The 20264-nt window shown below is 32.1% G+C and overlaps 1 protein-coding gene across 6 annotated transcripts in view; it reads right to left on the bottom strand.

Moving 5' to 3' along the window:
* MAP2K4 (mitogen-activated protein kinase kinase 4) overlaps positions 1 to 20264 on the bottom strand; it is a 174847-nt gene that overhangs the window by 31236 nt on the left and 123347 nt on the right. For all 6 annotated transcript variants that reach the window (XR_004233767.1, XM_031965528.1, XM_031965526.1 and 3 more), the window contains 3 exons: positions 11292 to 11411; positions 9240 to 9291; positions 1155 to 1282 (listed from right to left, as the gene is read on the bottom strand). Coding sequence is in view for 5 of the 6 variants with exons in the window: in XM_031965528.1 (XP_031821388.1) it covers positions 1155 to 1282; positions 9240 to 9291; positions 11292 to 11411 (300 nt within the window). In the remaining variant the exon portion in view is untranslated. The remainder of the gene's footprint in view (positions 1 to 1154; positions 1283 to 9239; positions 9292 to 11291; positions 11412 to 20264) is intronic.

Raw genomic sequence — 20264 nt, forward strand, 5'->3', positions numbered from 1 at the left:
CTATCACATCTTCTTATCCTTGGAAATGGATGAGATGAGGAAATAATGAGATGTAAGGCCATGTGAGGTTGGATTTGAACTCAGGTTCTCCTGACTTAGGATGTCACCTCTCTACCTCCAAGACTTTAGATTTAAATCAATCAATATTTTTCAAGAAAACTTGAAAAAAGATATTTTTTTAAAATTCTTATGAGGGACAGATGGGAATTAAAAGAGCAGAGTAAGGAAATTTAACAAAACAACATGGCTTAGATTACTGTCATAAAGAAATACCCAAAGACTTTCATCCATATGGAAATATATTAAAACTTTAAATAGCAATTAGTACCTATGCTATACAAATTATTTTCAAAAACTGGCCAGAGATTACTTTTATAAAAGAGACAAATATGGTAGTAACACTTAAAATCTGAGAGGGATAATGCAAATCAGTGATGAATATTAATGAAAAATTTTTAAATAAAACTTTAGGAAAAATCTTTAGCAATATTATTTAGTAGTTGCCTAAAGTTTCAACTTATCTCAATTAGCCTGTGCCATAAAGAACTCTTTAATCCCCTAAAAAAATTAAAAAAGAAAGTCAAAGACAATGTAATTTCTGTTTCTTCTCTGTATCATTGTATAATAATATATGTAATATTTGTATTATTACCAAACACTCAAGGCCACCAAGTCTGTTCTAAATGGAAATGCTTTCAATACTGAACTGAGAAACATGAACAGAAGCAGCAGCATCTACAGCAAACATTTGCCAAACACCTGTATGCAAAGCATTGAGGTTGGCAAGCATTCCACAAACACAGTCTTATAAAAGACAGTCTCCATTTCCAAAGAATAAATTAAACTGGAGAAACAGAATAGCCACAGAGAAAGTTAATAAACATTCACAAGACTATATATAAGTGCTAAATAACTGGAAAAGACAGTACATAATACATGGGTGGGTGTTCCACGGATGGAAAGTTCATTTTGGCAAATTGAGGATTTGAGTTGGGTTAGATGAATTTAGTTAAGTGAAGAGAAATGGGGCAGAGCATTCTAGGTAAGTAGTACAGTGTGACTAGAGGACAATCCTACAGAAAATAATGTAGCAAAAGTTATTAATTCATTGACATGACAATTTACATACACACCAATTAAGACATTAAACTTACTGCCATATACGGCCTGCACCCAGCATCTCTTGTTTTGGCAATGGAGTCCACAAGTTGCCCACTAATGCCAAAATCACAGAGTTTAATATTTCCACTTCTATCCAGAAGAATATTAGAAGGTTTGATGTCTGTTAAGAAAAAAAAATCATTATATAATTGTCAATAAAAGAAAAAAATGATAAAAATGCCAAAGAACTAAAATAGCAAACATTAAATTAATATTTACTAAGGTCAATGCTTACTAGTATGTGACTTTAGGCAAATCATTTCACAGATTAATATTTTCTCATTTGCAAAATGGGGGAAGAGACAAAGAAAATATCTAGTCCTTTCTGGTACTAAGATTCAATGAATAACATTAAATGTATTGCTTGATTTACTAATCTCAAGAGGAAGGACAAAAACACATAATACTTTCTCTAACATTTATGTCTTTCATTAAAAAAAAAATAGAACACGGCAAAAGTTGACTTTACAGAATAAAAGCTGAAAGGTCTATACATATGAATGAAAGGTGACTTTTTTCTCCTTAAAAAGTGTCACTTAGATTCTGAAACATGAAATAAAGATTTAAAATTAGGAAAACATGATTTTTCCAAATTTCTTTCTTTATAAACCATAAAAAGTAATAAAAGCATGGTACAGAAAATATTCAGGCAACATTTATGCCTTTTTACATAAATGAAAGTATGAGCTTGGTACAGGATTTTGTAAAAAACCATGAGAATACATTTTTATATAAGCATATTAATATACACAAAGAGGAAAAGAAGTATGGTGTATCAAATATACAAGAAGTCAGAAAGATAGATATGTGTTCAAGTCCTGCCTCTAACATTTATTAGTCTAGTAAAATACTCTTAGTATGCTAGGTAATTCTCAGTTGTTGAGAAAGACTAATAGCAACATTAATGAGTTTTCACATCTGGGAACTACTTATTGCAATGAAATCTTAAGTCTAGTCATTTTCCTCATGCCCCCACATACAGACTTTTGTGTGATTTTAATTATTTGGGAAATCCTAGTAAGGAACTTTCTCTATCAAAGGCAGATCAGTAACTTCACAGCAATCTAAATCTTAAGAATCTTAAATCTTAAGAAAGCTAAAGGTCACACTTCTCTAGGATTTACTTAGCCAATATGACCACTCAATTGAAGTTCTCTATAAAGTTAAAAGATCTCTCTTAATTGACAAATCTTATGATCCTTTCTCAGCCTTAGCCTTCTTGACCTTTCTACATTTGACACTACTATCTCCTCTGTCTGAATATTCTCTACACTGGAATTTAATCAGCTGCAAAAACTTGCCTTTTCTAACTATGTAATATATCTTTTATTCAATTCCTTATTTCTATTCATACAGTCACTACCTTAGTTCAGGTCCCTATCACTTCACACCTGTACTATTACAACAATCTCCTAAATTGTCTCCATGGAGCAAATCTCTCCCCATTTAAATTTATCCTCCACATATCTGTTAAAAGTGATTTTTCTTAATCACAGATATGATCATTATGTCACTCCCCTACTCAATGGTTTCCTATTCCCACTAAATAAGATTATATGACTCCTCTGTTTAGGTCTCAAAGTCCTTAACAATTTGATCCTAATCTATTTTTCTAGCTCCATTAAACAGGGTATCCCAAAATTCCTGCTCCCAAGAGACTTTTTGGATAATGTATATATTGTATATTTATAACTCTCTCTTTTCCCAGTTTTCCTGTTAGATTACTACCTGAATTTCCTTCAAACAGCAGGCACAAAAATATAAATGCAGAATAAACTTTTAGCGGAAGCCAATTGAGAAAAATATTCTTGTGCTTTTCTACCATTATCTTATACCAAATGGCTTAGTTGGTCCTCAATTTGATAGCCTTAGGCTGAAATTAGTTTCTTTTTTTTTTCTTCCTCAGTTATAGCACAGATAACTGAGTCCCTATCATTTCCATAATATTTTTGCTTTTTCAAAGCTACCTATAGTGTTTTCTCTAACTATGAGAGGTATCTCTTTGAGATATCTCTAAACAGGAATGGCAAGCACTAGAATCTCAGAGAAAATTTCTGTGTCAGTGACAAGATAAGAATGCCTTTTTTTCTTTTCAGTGCCCAGTTTGTACTGTGGAGCTATATTCTTAGCCAAACAGGTATTGAAAAAGGGAAACGGAAAGGGAATGGGGAAGGGAGGAATGGAGAAGGGGGGGAGGGGGGAGAGAGAGAGAAGGGAAAGAGGAAAGAGGAGAGAAAAAGAACCTCTACGTAATAGTAAATACTTAATTAGTAAAAATCTCTTGTAAGTATTTGTGGAGTCATTTAGAATAAGAAAGTCACATTTATCTTCAATTGTTTCTTTTCTTGTTCCGTTTTTGAAGCCAGAGATCCTGAATAAATTTGTGGTCCATGTGTAATAGAGGCAAGCATAGAGAAATGACATGGAAACCAAGACAACTTTGGTTTAAGATCTGTCTCTGACATGTATTGGTTGTGTGACACTAGGCAAATCATTTAACCCACAGGTGCCTTAAGCAACTCTCTAAAGGTAAAAATTGCAGAGAAGTTGATGAACCTTACTGGAAAAATATTACTCATTTTTGAGTTTCCTATTCCAATGAAGTCTATGAATTAATGAATGAATGAAGATTCCTAGTACTCAGTCTCTATCCCTACATAATGGGGACAATTCAGGAAGTTCCCCAATCTTCCTATGTTACTGAAGCTACACAATGGCCTTTTCCACAGGACTCCATGTTTGGTTCACTTTTAGTGACAGAGGGGTTCTAATTCCATGCGCTAAGGGCATGCACAAAGAGATTTATTGTTGGTCTTTTATATCCTGTGATGAAGATGAGGAGCTGTGCCAAAGAAAACTGGTCATGGAGTCAGGAAAATGGTTGCCTAAAAATTTTTAAATTCCAAATGGAATTATTAAATTCCATTAAATTATTTAGGACTAGTCTTCCTTGTGGCATGAAAGTGACCCCTAGTTCTAAAAGACTATGCTGGAAAATTTCAAGACAGATTCATTATCTGAAGATCCTGTTAGTTAAGTTCAAAGTAATTCATTTAGTACAAGCTTGGCAACTAGGTGATGAATTTTTTTGGTGAGGGTAAATCACGAAATGCATAAAAACACAAAATGCCCCCAATGGCAGAGTAGTAGAAAATGGAATACAAAGAATCATTGTTTATTTATTTGTTTTTTATTCTATACCTTGTGAACAAAGTCTATCAAATTCACATGTGTTATTTTACAAATTACAAAACTGAGGCCTGGAAAGGTTAAGTGACGTATCTAAGATTACACAATATAGTAATGCAAAGAGTTAGTGTACTCAAAGAAAATAAGAAATATCATTTTATGTGATAATTGTTCATCTTGTCTTTCAGTTGTCCCAAAGGGTTAAATCAAACAAAAATTATTGAAGTTTATGAGTTGAAAACTATTTCAGTCTATGAATTAGTAGAAAAGTCTAGATATACTATAATAGGACTTTTTAAATTAAGTCAACACAAAACTTGATATTATATCAATATGAAGTGAAACTTTCAATGTGAAGTTTAGGCTCATGGGAAGATTGTGAATATGCCTAGAAAATAGATTCAGAATTAAGAAATGAAAGAGGCTAAAAGCCTGTGAGTCATTCCAAAGTTCAACACTTGTACCTGAAGAATACATTTCTTCAAGTTGAATCACAAAGTGCTGCCATGGTGAATACTATATAACATAGAATACAAACAAACAAAAAACCAAAGTTGACTATACCTTAATAGACAAGAAATGACTGGTTACAGAGGTAGCAGTCATCTCAGAATCAGTTGTCTCTGTGCAGTCAGATCATCAACTGTTTAGAGCAAAGGTCAAAATAAATATGAAAGTGGAAGAAAAGATTAAGATGAAAAGATACCCTCTGTGATTACAGCTGCTCCAACAAGCTGTAATTTTTTAATAAGTTGATGACGATTAAAAGTAGGACAGTAGGACAATGATTAGGAAATTTAACCAATGTAAAACTGTTACAAATATTAAGAAGACAAAAAAGCCTAGCAATTGTCTCTGCCAGCAAACACAATCTCACTGCCAAGTTACAGCATCACAGCCAAAGACAATAAAGGTATTTAGAATAAAAACTCATTTGTAAAACATAACTTAGGAGGATGGAAACTAGAATCAGTCATACATAACAAAATATGGGGGAAAAGAAGCCGAGAAAAAAACAAATTTGCAGAAACATCTTGGCATAAAATCTAGTTGAGGCAGATCATTTCAAGAACATTTGTATATTCAAACAGGACAATAACAATATATCCAAATTTAGCTAATTAAGCTAAGCACTGGTTATATGCATGGCATTGTGCAAACAAAAGCAAAAATGACCCAGTGCTTGCCCTCAAGTAGCTTTTACTATGAGGAATGGGAATGATATAACATGCACCTAGGTAATATAATAAATACAATACAAGGTTAAAGGTAGATTAAGGACAAAGGAGAAAACTAGACAAATTCTCAAAGAAAATCTGAAAAAGAGAACACTTTCCCTTGGGAAGGGGACACCTAAGCTTGAGTCTTGAAAGTCTTGAAAGAGAAGGATTATGAATAATTGAAATGAAAAAGAGTGCAATATAACCATCCAAGCAGCCACTATGAATGCATGGAAATTGGACATGTCTTAGTAAGTTGGCATTTTGGATTCAATAGTAAATAAAAGGAAGGAATGTGAATAAAGGCTAGAGAGTAAGAAGGAGCCAGACTGTAGAGTCTTATATATGGTAGGCTAAAAAGCTAACATTTTATACTATAAGCAAAATGGAACCACTAAAGGTTTTCTAGAGTCACACAACCAATATATATAAAAGATGGTCTTCCTGGTTTTAAGACCATTTCCATTCACTATGTCATACTGTTTCACTATGTCCCTTATACGTTAACATACATTTGTTTTTGTAGTTAGTGTTGCAAAAAAAGGTTTTTTAAATTTAAGTTCTATGAAAAAGAACATATTTTTTATGGTAATTTGTGTAAGGATAATTAGAACAGTAAAAAGGAGATGAATGATGCATAAAGAACCAGCAAGTAAAAACAAAGAAATAAATTTTGACCACTGTGATTTAAAAAACAAACAATCAGAGCACTAGTTTTGTATGATTCATTCCTACGGAATTGAGAGATTAACATTTATATTTTAATAAAATTTTTTCATCATTATCCACTTCATCCTTCCCACAAACACCCAATACCAATAAGCAAGTATTTATTCTGGTAAGAAGAGAAGGTTCTGCTGTATATTTTGGCTCTGCTCTGTGTGTGTGTGTGTGTGTGTGTGTGTGTGTGTGTGTGTTTGATTTCCATTCCTGCCTATGTAGAAATAAGGCTAAGAAAGATGAAAGAATAGTGAACAACACAAAATGTGTTGTGATACACACACACACACACACGTATGTATGTATCCCTGCCTAATAGAAATGACTAAGATGAAAGACTACTGAACAATACAAAATGTGTTATGATATTCATATATATATATATATATATATGTATATGTATGTATGTATTTGTATGCATGTATGTATTCCTTCCTAATAATGTTATGCCAAGGTCCCTTTTAATGCCCTGACCCAGTTTCCCAATTGTTCATTTAGTTACTCTGCCTCAGGTTATAACCTTTCCCTCTTAATGTTTGATGAGATGAAGGCTTTATATCTTTAGGCTATAATCATTCCTTCTTAATGTTTAACAGGATAAAGGTCTATCTATTTTAGACATCAGAATATCAATAACCTCTCTAGTACTTCCCTCCATTGCATCATCCTAGATAACTACCCCCATTAGGTTATCCCCGTCCAGGTACCTCCCCCATTATGTCATTGTTCTTGTTATCCTATAAAAAAAAATCTTGCTGTCTAATACTCCGGGCTCAATTCTTTGAGACTATAGTCTTGTTCAGCCCTGGGACCAACCATGGATCATTTGCTCCCAGAAAATCTCTCCATTTAATAAACTATTAAATTGTTCTCTAATCTCTGTCTTGCTCAGTTTCTCCAGCATTACAATAGAAATGACTATGAAAGAGGAAAGACTAGTGAACGATACAAAATGTCTTATATTATGTGCTATGAATTAGTTGGTACTGTAGCCCTCTAACTAATCTCCTGGAGATTTCCTTATGCTGGTTTCTTCCTTAAAAACTTTCAATGGTTCCACATTACCTATGAGACAAAGAAATTAATATAACTAGGATTTGCTGAATCTGCCCCCAAACTAACTTTATCAAGCTAATTTGGACTACTTTTCCCCGAGTTTCCTGTCTTCTACTTCTCTGTTTCTTTTCAACTGGTCCACTACCTAGAATGTCTGTTAAGTGTGGGTGTGTGAAGGTGTGTGTGTGTGTGTGTGTGTGTGTGTGTGTGCGCGCGCGCGCGCCCGCGCGCTTGGGTTTTGTCTCCCAATATTATAAATTCACTCAAGATAGTAAACTTGCAGATCCAGACTTAATCTCCCTTCTTTCATTCATCAATTATGATATTAACATTCCAACAATATTTGTTTCATTTTTTCTACTCCAATTTTGTAAAAACTTCGTAAATCAACTTCCAACCTCAGAATAAAGTTCAAACTTTTTTAGTCTGAAATACAGAGTCCTTCACAATCTGGGCCCCGTGTACCTCTTTGACCTAATTTCCACCAATTTCTTGCACGAACTTGCCACTCCATTTTATGTGCTCTATTCTTATAGTACAGAATTCAGTAAACCTTGACCTTTCCTACTTTTTTGTATCCTCTGATGAAACTAGCATAATGTTACAAAATACATGTCAGGTGCTCAATAGTTATATAGTAAATGAGTGATTGAGGTCAACAGCAACCTTTAAGAGTATAATCCAAATACAATGGAAGTCAGTTTTTAAGGAGATAAAAGAATAGGTGGAGAGGAATGGAAGCAGCAAGAACAGATTACACATGAGGTTAGTTCAGCAGTATGGAAAAGGCAGATAGAGAATACATCTGAGGAGGTTGTAAGGCAAAGTGAAGGTATTCTTTTTCAAACAATGACAGACAGATATGGAGATATGAAAATATATTTACATATATGTGCATACATATGTGTATAAATGGTAATTTAGATAGCTGTATATGCACACATATATAGATATTTCTAAAGCCAGAGGAACCTAAACATGGCAACCCTATCCCTCTAAATTCAGAAATAGATCAAAGGCCAAAATGAAAAGACTAAATTCACAGAACAAAGTAGAGCAATATTTCCTTTGAGGCTGAAGGGAAAAACTACTCATATTTTTATTATAACAATAGCCAGGATTTATGTAACATTTTAGGGTTTATGAAGCACTTTCTTTTAAACAACTTTGTTAGGAAGATAGCACAACTATTACTATTCCCATTTTACAAATGAGTACTTGCCCATGATCACACAGCTAGAAAATGCCTGAGGTTTGTTTCAAACCCACTTCTGTGTTCATCATTCTAAAAATGAAAGATTTATTGAAATGAAAATGAGAGTAAATATCTGTTCATATTTCATATATTTTAACTTCTTAGTAAAGAAAATGAGAAAATTGGCCTGAAACAGCTTTTAGACAGATTATAGAAAGGCAATAAATAACAAGAGAAAGAACAAGAAGTTAGGTATCTCAGAAATAGAGAGCAATGTCTCCTAATTATGAGGAGCAATTTTGTCCAGGCTGATAGATTGATGAAGGAATACAACAATAAAAGCTTCTTTTTCCCATTTTAACAGTTTGTGGAATTCTTCATTTGGTGATTTTAGCTTTGACTTAGCTTTAAATTATTCACTTATATAGCTATACAGTCCCATGTCAAGAAAAACCGATTTACAATGAATGAAAAGGATACCTTAAATACAAATGGTAAGCAGGTTTGAATTGCTTTTCAAACTTTGTATTAGTGAGACTGAGGAATTTGTTTTTAAAAGACAGCAGACTGTCTGCTGCCAAAAATGCAAAACAGCTTAAGAAAAATTATACCATAATATATGTGGCATAATTTTTTATAATATTTCAAATTAAGAAAAAAAATTCTTTTCCACAAAGAAAATGGCCATGCCCACCTACCTCTGTGAATAATTTTCAAGTTTTCTTTTAAGTGGTTTAGTGCTTTCACAGTCTAGAGGGGAAAAAAAAAAAGTAGAAAGAAATTAAATATAAGTCAATTAGGAGAACAATTATATTTAAGCATTCTAAGTTTTTAAACGTTCTTAAAGTATTTGTAACTGGTTATAATTTTAGTTAGAAATGATAACTGGCTGCAAAACTTAAATTCTTATATTTCTTGCACTGTTTGACAATTATATAAAATAACTGATGTGTTTAATAAACAAATCAATGAAAGTTGTACTCAAGTTTCTACTTATTTTTTAATTTAAATTTAAAAAGAGACAATTCCCAGCATCACAAACTTCTTTTTAAAAAAAAACTTCCTGTCTTCTTCTTCCCATTCATAAGAAATAACTTTTTTGTGGTAAAAAGAAAAAGGAAAAGACAAAATTGACAAAGTTGATCAATATATCAGGAAAATAATATATATTCTATATTCCTCACCCATTAATCCTCTACCCTCACCTCTACACTACCTTGAAAAAAAAAAAAAAAAAAGTGGTATTTGCTCATAAATCTTTGTGGGGTGAAACTGATTATTTGTATTTTGTAATATGCAGCATTAGTTGTTTTGTGGAGTTTTTATTTCAATTAATACTGCTAAACTAATTGTCTTCACTGTTTTCTCCACTGTTTATTTCAGTTTGTGTATGACTATTTCCATGCTTCTCTGTATTTATAAAATTCACAATTCTTATAGTCCAGTTATATTTCATACATTAATGTGCCATAATTTATTTAGTCATTTCCCAATTGAAAAGCATCATTCTTTTTTTCAACTCTTTGCTTCTAAAAATATGCTATTATAAACATTTTCATATATATGGGGGAGACGTCTTTGTTATTAACAGTGGAATCTTTGGGTCAAAGACATTATATTTATTTTATTTACATAATACTAATTGTTTTCCAGAATAGCTACACTTGAATACCTAATGGGTTTCCATAACTCTTCAAATATTGATTATTCTCATCTTTTGCCATCTTTACCAACTTGATGGTTAATGAGGTAAAGTGTCGGGATTCTTATTTTCCTAACTAGTGAGTGAAGTATTCTTTCATGTGGTTACTAACAGTTTGCAATTCTTATTCTGAAAACTGTTTATATTCTTGGACCATTTATCTACCAACTTTTGGTTTTACATACTTCTGTTGGATAACTATATATCTTGGGTAACAAACAGTTATTCAGGATTTTTTCCCATTCATATGTCATGATCTTTGTATGCTATTGGTGAGCCTCTGAAGTTATGTAAATCCATGCATTTTTATTCTTTTGTTGTTCCTGTCTCATTTTGTTGGTTGGACACAATAAGTCACTGTTTAGATTATTATTAATCACTAGAAAATTAAGTTGGTTAAGGAGAAAAGAAATAGGACTATTGAATTAAATCTGATAATAACATACAATGTACAAAAGCACAAACCATGCTGATCATTTGAGGGATGATAACTGTAAAGAGTATTTCATAAAATTCCAGGACAAGTTAAAAAGCATAGGTGTCAAGAGAAAAAAAAAAAAAAAAAGAATCAACTAAAATTAAATCTTTTTCAAGTCATAAAAAGATTTAATTCTGATTCATTGAGTCAGGTGCAAAGTGCATGACAGCTATTAATTCTTTTATACAAGATCTCTCAGTTTTATTCCTTTTAAAGGAATAGCTAAAATCAGTTTGTCCCAACCAAAGTAATTCTAAAATGTTCATGTTTTAACTAGAATCTTGTATGAAGATAGAAACTCTGCTACAAAATAATTTAGCTGATAGCCCAGTTGTAAAATTGCTTCTAGGAAAATATTATTCCATCTAATGCCATGTTTTTATACACCCAGGTAAAACTGTTATGCAGAAAATGTTTGTAAACCACAAATTACTCTCTAATAACTTCCTGCAAGAAGATATGTTGCTGTAATACAATTGTATGTTATGTAATATTTTTTCCAAATTTTAAGAGATTAAATATTTGAAATAATTATTGAGAAATCAACAATTAAAAAAAAAAGATACTTACTGCTAAAGTGATTTTGCCTAAAATTTCTTCTGGAATAACATCATCTAATACACTATATACATATTTGTAAAACTTGTCAAACGAGGTAGACATGAGTTCCATACAGATCCAACAGTCACCCTAAAAAAAAAAAAAAAAAATCCATTATCTTTAATTTATCCATTGCCATTACCCAAGGACTTTTTATATTAAATTAGTCATGTTCAATAACAATCTGGTTGTTTTTTTTTTTCTTTAACAATACCATTTCCTTCTTAAAATTTTATAACATTATGCAGAAAACTTCAAATAATCTCAACTATTACCCTTCTTAAAAATTCATTTTTTAAAAATTCCTTTTATAAAAAAATTAAGTCTATTTTTATCCTTGATTAAACTATAACAGGACCAGGAATATATTTTAACAAAAGAAATAAAATTTAGCCAATTTTAATTTTTCAAATAAGAAATACAATGTCTGTAGTATCTGGAATGACAGAGACTAGTACTGATTTCATTGTAAAAAGTCAATAAATTAAAACAAATATTTTGAACTGACATTATGACCTGAAGAGAGATAATATAATTTTTTTTTTTTTAAATATCAACCCTTTCCTCTTACTAGCTGGATTTTTCATATATAGTTTAAAAAAAAAAAAAAGAAAGAAAAAATCAAAGAGTTTTGTAATTAGAAAAGCTCTTAAAGCTTCATTTTCAAAATGAGAAACTGAAATTAAGTGATTTAAATAATTTAAATAAATAAAAAATTAAATAAATTACTCACTTAAGCACATCTTATGTTTTATAGATTTCACGCTAAATGCCAGAAACATAAATAGAAACCAAAAAGACAGCCTGTACTCTCAAGGAGCTTACATTTTAACAAGTAAAAACAATACATAAAAGGGAGCTAGGCAGAGAAGGAATGATGGATAGGGAAAGATGGAAAGAATACCCAAGCTGGAGCAAAGCTTCTGGGGAACGGTTGTAAAAGTCTAGAGAATAAAGAGGGAGCTGGGAATGAAGGGAGAATGGCCCCAATATCTTGTAAAATAAGCTTGAGCCCACATGGGGATTCACCAACAGAAGTGAGGGCAGAAGGCCTCTCTAGGTTAAGAGGTGAGAAGGCTTCTAAAAAGGAGGTGGAAAAGTGATTAACTTGGATGTGTTTTATTAGAGAGGTAGCTGGGATGTTAAGAGACAGACGAGAATGAAGCGACTTTTTAAAAGTTTTTAAAAGTGTGCTTTTAAAAAGACAACTTCCCTCCCCATCAGCTGTGCAAATATGAAATATTTAAGAGTCAGAAAATTATTATCCAGATATATTGTAGAAAATTTGTAACCAATGTAGCCTCACTATTACAAATTGGTTATTTCCTAAGGACAAAAGAAGAGAAGTTATGTTACAGAAATGCTGTCTTGTAAATACTATCAAATATAACAAGGTCTAAATTGCATCTCTCTAACAGAGAACCCAGGCGTAGCTCTACCACTACCAAACAGTGTAACCTGGAAAGGTCACTTCCTCTCTCTGAATCTCAGCTCCTTCACAAGTGAGAAAATATTTACAACAAGGTTATCATAAGACGATAAAATGGACTAATCCATACTAAATATTTTAAGTCAGTTTATTACACAGATGTAAGCTAGCTTTAAAACACTCCTTTCTTCTCATCTTTGTGAAGGTGCCAATGGATTAGAAGCTCTGATAGATTTTACTAGGCTAGTAAGATTTCAAATAAAGCCCTGTCAATAGACTATGTATACTTTTCAAGGACCAGGTTAGATTGTGGAGAAGTGCAATAGGATAATCACTTGGTGATTCTCTGGCCCTAATAATCCAAGGTTAAAAAAAAAAAAAAAAAAAAAAAAAAAGGCAAAAAACTCACAAAAAAACACAAACTGGCTCTCAGTTCTGTATAGTCCATTTTCCACTTTTGTAATTATGAAAGGGAATAGGAGAGCCAAAAATCAAAGTTTTTAAACCATTTAGAGGGATTAACTTTAACTGTTGTTACTATATATGTCAGATCCTTATCTATCAAGAAGTAGTTATATCACTGAAGAATGTTAGCATTCTTGCTATAAGTAAAATCAAAATACAAAAAAGACTGCAGTTGAGTGGAAGTTCTCACAGGTTCTTATGAAATTGGTTTGACTGTGTATCCTAACGTAAGATATAAAACCTGGTTATCTTATATTGTCCTTTTGCTGCAATAGGGAAGAGTATCAAGTGCTTCAAGGGGGGAAAAAACATTTGGAGAAAAATAATTACAAAGAAATGTAACCTATGCACCAACATTGCAGAGGATGAGGAGGTAAAGAAATTCTATAGAAAAGTTTTTAAAATTATACAAATTAAATTAATATGTACTTTATTCAGTGATAATGCAAAGCTGGACATGGGAAAGAAAGTGAATAATATACTGGAAAACATGGTTTCAGAATAAGAAACAAGAGGGGCCATTTATCCTATCTATTTTCTTTAAATACAAAATAAAAGTGATATATTCTAAATGGAAATTAATAGTTATGAAGGCGTGTTATTTTTGAGTAAGTTATCTCTGTACAATTATACTATTTAATTAGTAGAGAAAACATTGAAATCAATATCAAGTTAAAAAAATTAAAATGTAACTAAAATAGCTCCAACAAGCTAAAACAAATGGGTAGCTACTAAAAGATACCTATATAGAAAATTACAACTTTCTAATAAAATTTAACTCAAAAATCAAGCATCACAACCAGAAGACCAAAAAACAAAACAAAACAAAACAAAAAACAAAGCAAAACAAAAAAAACAAGGAACTGTCCCAGTCCGCAAATTCATTCTACTTGTCAAATAAACAAGAATCTAATCTTGTTGAGTATAATTCTGTAAAGAAAAAGAACTTTGAAATGTTTAAGAACTCTGATCATTGCAGTAAATCACATTGATTAGACTGGTCCCAAAGACTAATGATAAAATGTAATAATGCTATCTGCCCACGGGATACTCATTTTTGTACCAACGTTTTGCTTGACTATGATTATTTGTTATATATGGGGGTGGTGGTGGTGGGGGGGGGTGGCATGTGTTTCAATGCCAGATGAAGGCATTGAAATCTAATTAATCCAGATCACCCCAAGAATATTTAAGGATGAAACTGAAAAGATGACCACAAACCGATGAAAAAAATGGAAAAGATTTGTCAAGGTTATTCTAATAATTTCCATTATCAATAAGAGATGGACAACCTCTTCATACACTTAACGCTATAGTTCCTGCATAGCAGGAAGTAAAAATGGCATTGAAAGGGGCAAGGAAGTGAGAGGGGGAAAAAGATAGGAAAAACAGCCAAACAGAATCCAGAAAAGGAACAGTTAGACCAAATATACATGTTAAAGAGATTCATGCTGGAGGCAACATACAGGCTTCTAAAAGACAGAAAGTGATTCTGCAATAGGGAAGGGTATTAATTGCTTAGAAAAAAAAAAAATCTCGAAACCAAAACCAAGATTCATATGGTCACTTTTTTTATTTATTACTTTTAATTTAAATTTGAATTTTTATTTTTCTGTTATTCTGAATTTGATAAATACTAGAAAATATGAGGGTCCTTATCACCTGTCCAGGATCCTCTTGCCCAACTAGTTACTAGACTGTGGACTCTGGTTTGGGAGAGGAGTATAATCTAATCAAGGGCTGGTTTGGGTCAGCCCCATGCCCATAGTAGGTTGGTGGGATGACCCAGGAAGGAAAAGTGTGGATTTGTGGAGGTCAGAGGAGGCAGCAGCAGCAAACAGGAAATTATTAACTAGCCTGTTCAGTCCTATTTTGTCACAGATCACAGTCTAAGCAGTACAGTTGTATATAACAGGATCAGATTATAAGGCAATTAGAGAATGACATACAAGGACTGAAGAGTGTTTCATGCTGGTCTTTTGAAGTTTTGAAGAAATCTATACATTTCAAAGAGAGATTCTAGGAGTAAAGGAACATTATGAGCTTGCAATAACACTAGTTGGTTATCCTAAACTGATGATCCTGATCATTAAAAACAGATAACAGAAGAATAAAGATGGCAACTAAAAGTTCCACCAAATGGTGCAAGCAAAGAAGAAAATTCTGCTCCTTTCTTCATACATAATTGATTTCATGCTGTTGGAATCTACAAACTGTTAAGCCATTGGAGTTGATTTGATCTTAGAGATATTTGGGGCCAGAACTTGAAACAAGGTACTAAGTGGAACTGATAGAAACAAGGCTTGTGTTCACACCTTTAGAGAGCTCATAAGTATCTAAGTACTCAATGGAGTTCATATGTTTGGGAGAGTTCAGGGTTAGGGTTTTGCACTCTGGGAGATAATCCAGAATCCCTCTCCCTCCAGAAGGCGGAGTTAACCTTTGGGAGATCATATATATAGATGGAGCTCTTGGAGCTTGAGTTGAAAACTATTTTCTTGTGGGATTTACTTGAGTTAGTTACTTGAGGGAGCTCTTGGAACCCACAAGCCCTATCTTCGAGGCAAGAGATTCATTGCATCTTCCAACTTGGTGCCGGCTGGAAGCTGAAGAAAGCAGAGGCAGAAGCCAAGGACAAAGCTGCAAGATCTCTTGGAGCCAAGTAGAGAGTTAGGCCTCAACTAACTGGACTATTTTGGAAGGAGAAATAAACGTTTGCATTTTTACCAGCTGACTGCATTTTGGAGTAATTATTGATTGTAACTGAAAGTAAGGCTGCCTCCAGAAAACCTTCACATCATGCTAACTTCCCATTCAGATTGTGAGTTCCTTGAGAGCAGGAGCTGGTTTTTTGCCTCTTTATATACTCAGCACAAGACAGTGTCTGGCACCTAGTAGGTACTTAATAAATGCCAGATGACTGAATGATTGGTATTTCCATACACAGAAAAAATTGCATATGTAAACAGAGATAACTATCATAAATAGCTTGCAATCTGAAAAATAGAATCAATTCAATTTAATTTCAAAGCTGTCAAGTTAGTTTTTTAACTTCCTTTTCTGTTGTCTTCAGTACCTTTAAAAGAAAAATGCTAATGATGATCTTTTTTATTCTCTCTTTGTATCTAAGTTCCTTCTTCCTTTCATATCTCTCTTTGCATTGAAACACATGCCACCCCCCCACACACACATATATAACAAATAATCATAGTTAAGCAAAACATTGGTCCAAAAATGAGTATCCCATGGGTAGATGGCATTATTACATTTTATCATTAGTCCTTGGGACCAGTCTAATCAATGTGATTTACTGCAATGATCGGAGTTCTTAAGCATTTCAAAGTTCTTTTTCTTTACAGAATTATACTCAACAAATATTGTTCTACTTCATTTTTTTAAACAAAGATTTTTCTCTTTTGAAATGTTTTTATTTTTATTTATTTAAAAGAATGCTAAGAGCAACTGGGTTTTTTTTATATAATAGTGTTTTTTTTAATTTTTCAAAATACATGCAAAGATAATTTTCAACATCCACTCTTGCAAAACCTTCCGTCCCAAACTTTTCTCCTTCTCCCTTTATCTTCCCCCTCCTCTAGACAGCAAGTAATCTAATATAGATTAAACATGTGCAATTCTTCTACACATTTCCACCTTTATCATGATGCACAAGAAAAATCAAATGAAAAGAGGAAAAAAGAAGAAAGAAAAAACAAACAATAAACAACCACAGCACAATGGTGAAAATATTATTTTAGGAACCACATTGAGTCCGTATAGTCCCCTCTCTGGATGGGAATTGCTCTCTTCATCACAAGACTATTTATTGTCCTGAATCACCTCATTGTTGAAAAGACCCAAGTCCATCACACTTGTTATTGGTTCTACTCACATCATTTAACATCAGTTCATGTAAGGCTCTCCAGACCTTTCTGAAATCAGCCTCTGATCATTTCTTATAAAATAATACTATTCCATTAAATTCAAATACCATAACTTATTTAGTCATACCCCAAATCATAGATATCAGCTCAGTTTCCACTACAAAAAGGGGTATTATAAACATTTTTGTACATTTGGATTTTTTTCCCCTTTTTTATGACCTCTTTGGGATACAGATCCAGTACAGACATGGCTAAATCAAAGAGTATATACAATTGGATAGCCCTTTGGGCCTAATTCCAAATTGCTCTCCTGAATGGATGGATTAGTTCACAACTCCACCAACTGTGTATTAGTGTCCCATTTTCCCCACATTCCCTCCAATATTACTGTTTCCTGTCATCTTAGCCAATCTAAGAGGTATGAAGTGTACCTCAGAGTTGCCTTAATTTGCATTTCTCCAATCAATAATAATTTTGAGCATTTTTTCAGATGACAAGAAATAGCTTTAATTTCTTCACCTGGCAAGTGTTTATATCCTTTGACCATTAAAAATGTTTTAATATAAGAAGTTATTTGCTCTCCCTCTTCTACATGAATGAAATGAAATGAAAAACAGAAAAACAAAACTTTTATAATACACAGTGAAGCAAAACAAATTTCCATAGTAGCCACATCCAAAGTACATGCCTCACTCTGCATCAAGTCTATCCTAAATCATGATTGGTAATTGCACTGATCAGAATTCTTAAACCTTTCAAAGTTATTTTTACGTATTATTCTCCTGGTTCTGCTCAGCTTATACTTATAGTTATTAAATTCCATATTTCTATGAAACTGTCCTTTTTGCTATTTTTAACAAAACATTCTATCTTAATACAAACATATAATATATTTTATCCAGCCATTTCCCAATTCATGGACAACCCCTCAGTTTCCAATTTTTTTGTCACCATATAAAGAGCTACTATCAATATTTTTGTATGTATGGGTTGTTTTTCTTTCTTTGATCTCTTTAGGGTATATAGGTTTAGGAGTAGTATCCCTGGATCAAAAAAATATGTATAAGATTGAAAGATATTATTTTCATTTTTTTATTGTTTCTTTTTTTCCTCATAGTTTTTCCCTTTTGTGCTGATTCTTCTTTCACATTATGACAAATGTGATAATGTTTAATATGATTGTACAAGTAAAGCCTGTATAATGATTGACTGCCATCTTAGGGAGGGATCAGAGAAGGTAAGGAGAAAAAAAGTGGAAATGAAAATCTTATAAAAGTAAATGACAAAACCTAATAAGGAAATCTATTCCATAGATTGGCACACTCTCTGCCTTTCTTAGTCTGTACTTCTTTTTATTTTGAAGGCTCACAATTTATTTTTTAAATGAATTTTAAGATAATTTTACATTCTGAATGTTTCTGTAGCTATGAATATATGACTTGGGTTTGATAACTTAATTTTGAAACCTGAGGTGTTTGACAATTTATTAGCTAGAGCCTGAGAGTTCCTTGTATGAGATAGAATTAGCAGTTTTGTTCCTTTCCCATTTTTTAATGCTTAGAGGTAATAATATGACTAAAATCAAGTATAGTTTTTTAGTGTGAAGTACAATTTTATTATCTAACTGAATCCTTAATGCATTTAAAATATTACAAAGGGTTTTCAAAGATCATGAAATGCTTCCCAACACAAAACCCCATCTTTTAATGGGAAAAGAGGTATAATAGGAGAGATATAAAAATACCAACCAGGAAATTTATCAGAAAAGGAAATGAGAACAAGATATATAACCAATGGTCAACCTGAGTATGTCAGAGTTCCCAAGATTTTAACAAGACCTAGAAATAAGGTCTCCAGCATACAATATCTTATGTAAGGAAGATTTTTGAGAAAGGAAATCAATATGAACACAATCTCACACAAGATGAGAATGCATTATTTTTAGAATTCTGTACTTAAAATAGCCCTCAAAACGACTATTTTCATATACACAAAACAGAAAAGAAGACTACACCTGAAACTGTGACTATTTTTAGCAGGATGTTTGTATTTTAACATGTATATTAAAAAAAAAAAAAAACTCAAAAAAACTCTGGAAAAAAATTATTCCTCACTGTATAATAAATTCAAAATATAACTTTCACAACTTTCTTGGTCTATGATCTTAATTTCTAAATTTATCTAAGACTTTCTTAAATATTTATGGTTTTTTCATCCTTTTACTAATTAATTTGGATACATTTAAAACTGTTGAATAAAAGGTACTTAATTTTTGTTTACTTAAACTATTTTCTTATTAAAATAATAGCTCCTTAAATATCATATTTTGACTAATTGATCAAATTCATTTGTATCCTTTAAACTTGGTGATTATATAAAGTTTGATCATGTCTTTGTTTTATGTTAAAAAAACAAATCAGTCAAAACATCTTCAGACTTATGTCTGAAATAATTAAGAATTATTTATGTCTTGATTTGTAAAGTTTAATTAAATATAATTTCCCCCAACATAATCACACTGAAATTTGTTTGTTTCTCACTCAATTGTTTCTCTTTTTTCTCCAATTTGAGCACTCCTTTTTCATGATTGGACCAGTGGTGTTAAATTAATTTTTGGAGTTTTAATTTTCAAGTATATTGATCACTGCTTCACTAGAAACAAAGAATGAATGAAAACATCAGATACAATCATCTGATGAAAAGGGGGTAAATTTTAATGACCAAAAAAAAATCATGCCAAAAAATAACACCAACACCTTTAAGCTATAGACCAGATCAGATTCAATAAACATTTATTATTCAGAATCTACTGTATCTACAATTCCAGACATTGTACATATAAATAGCTTTCAGTCAATTAAAACAAATTTTTATTGGACATGTACTATATGTAAAGAACGATGATAGACACAATGGGAGAATTTTTTAAAAAGCAAAAGATAAAATTCCTTCCCTCAATAAGCTTTTGATTTAGTTGGAGAGATAAAACATAAACACATTATAATAAAAGCCTAATAAAAGAGTAAAAAAGGGAATAGGCATCCATATAATGGCTATTGTGTGTCAGGCACTATGTTAAGCACTTTTCAAAAATATCTACATTTGATGCTCACAACTTTGTGAGATGAGTACTATTATTATTTCCATTTTTCAGGTGGAAAAACTGAG

Source organism: Sarcophilus harrisii, chromosome 4 (genome assembly GCF_902635505.1).
Source record: "Sarcophilus harrisii chromosome 4, mSarHar1.11, whole genome shotgun sequence".
Taxonomy (NCBI): Eukaryota; Metazoa; Chordata; class Mammalia; order Dasyuromorphia; family Dasyuridae; genus Sarcophilus; species Sarcophilus harrisii.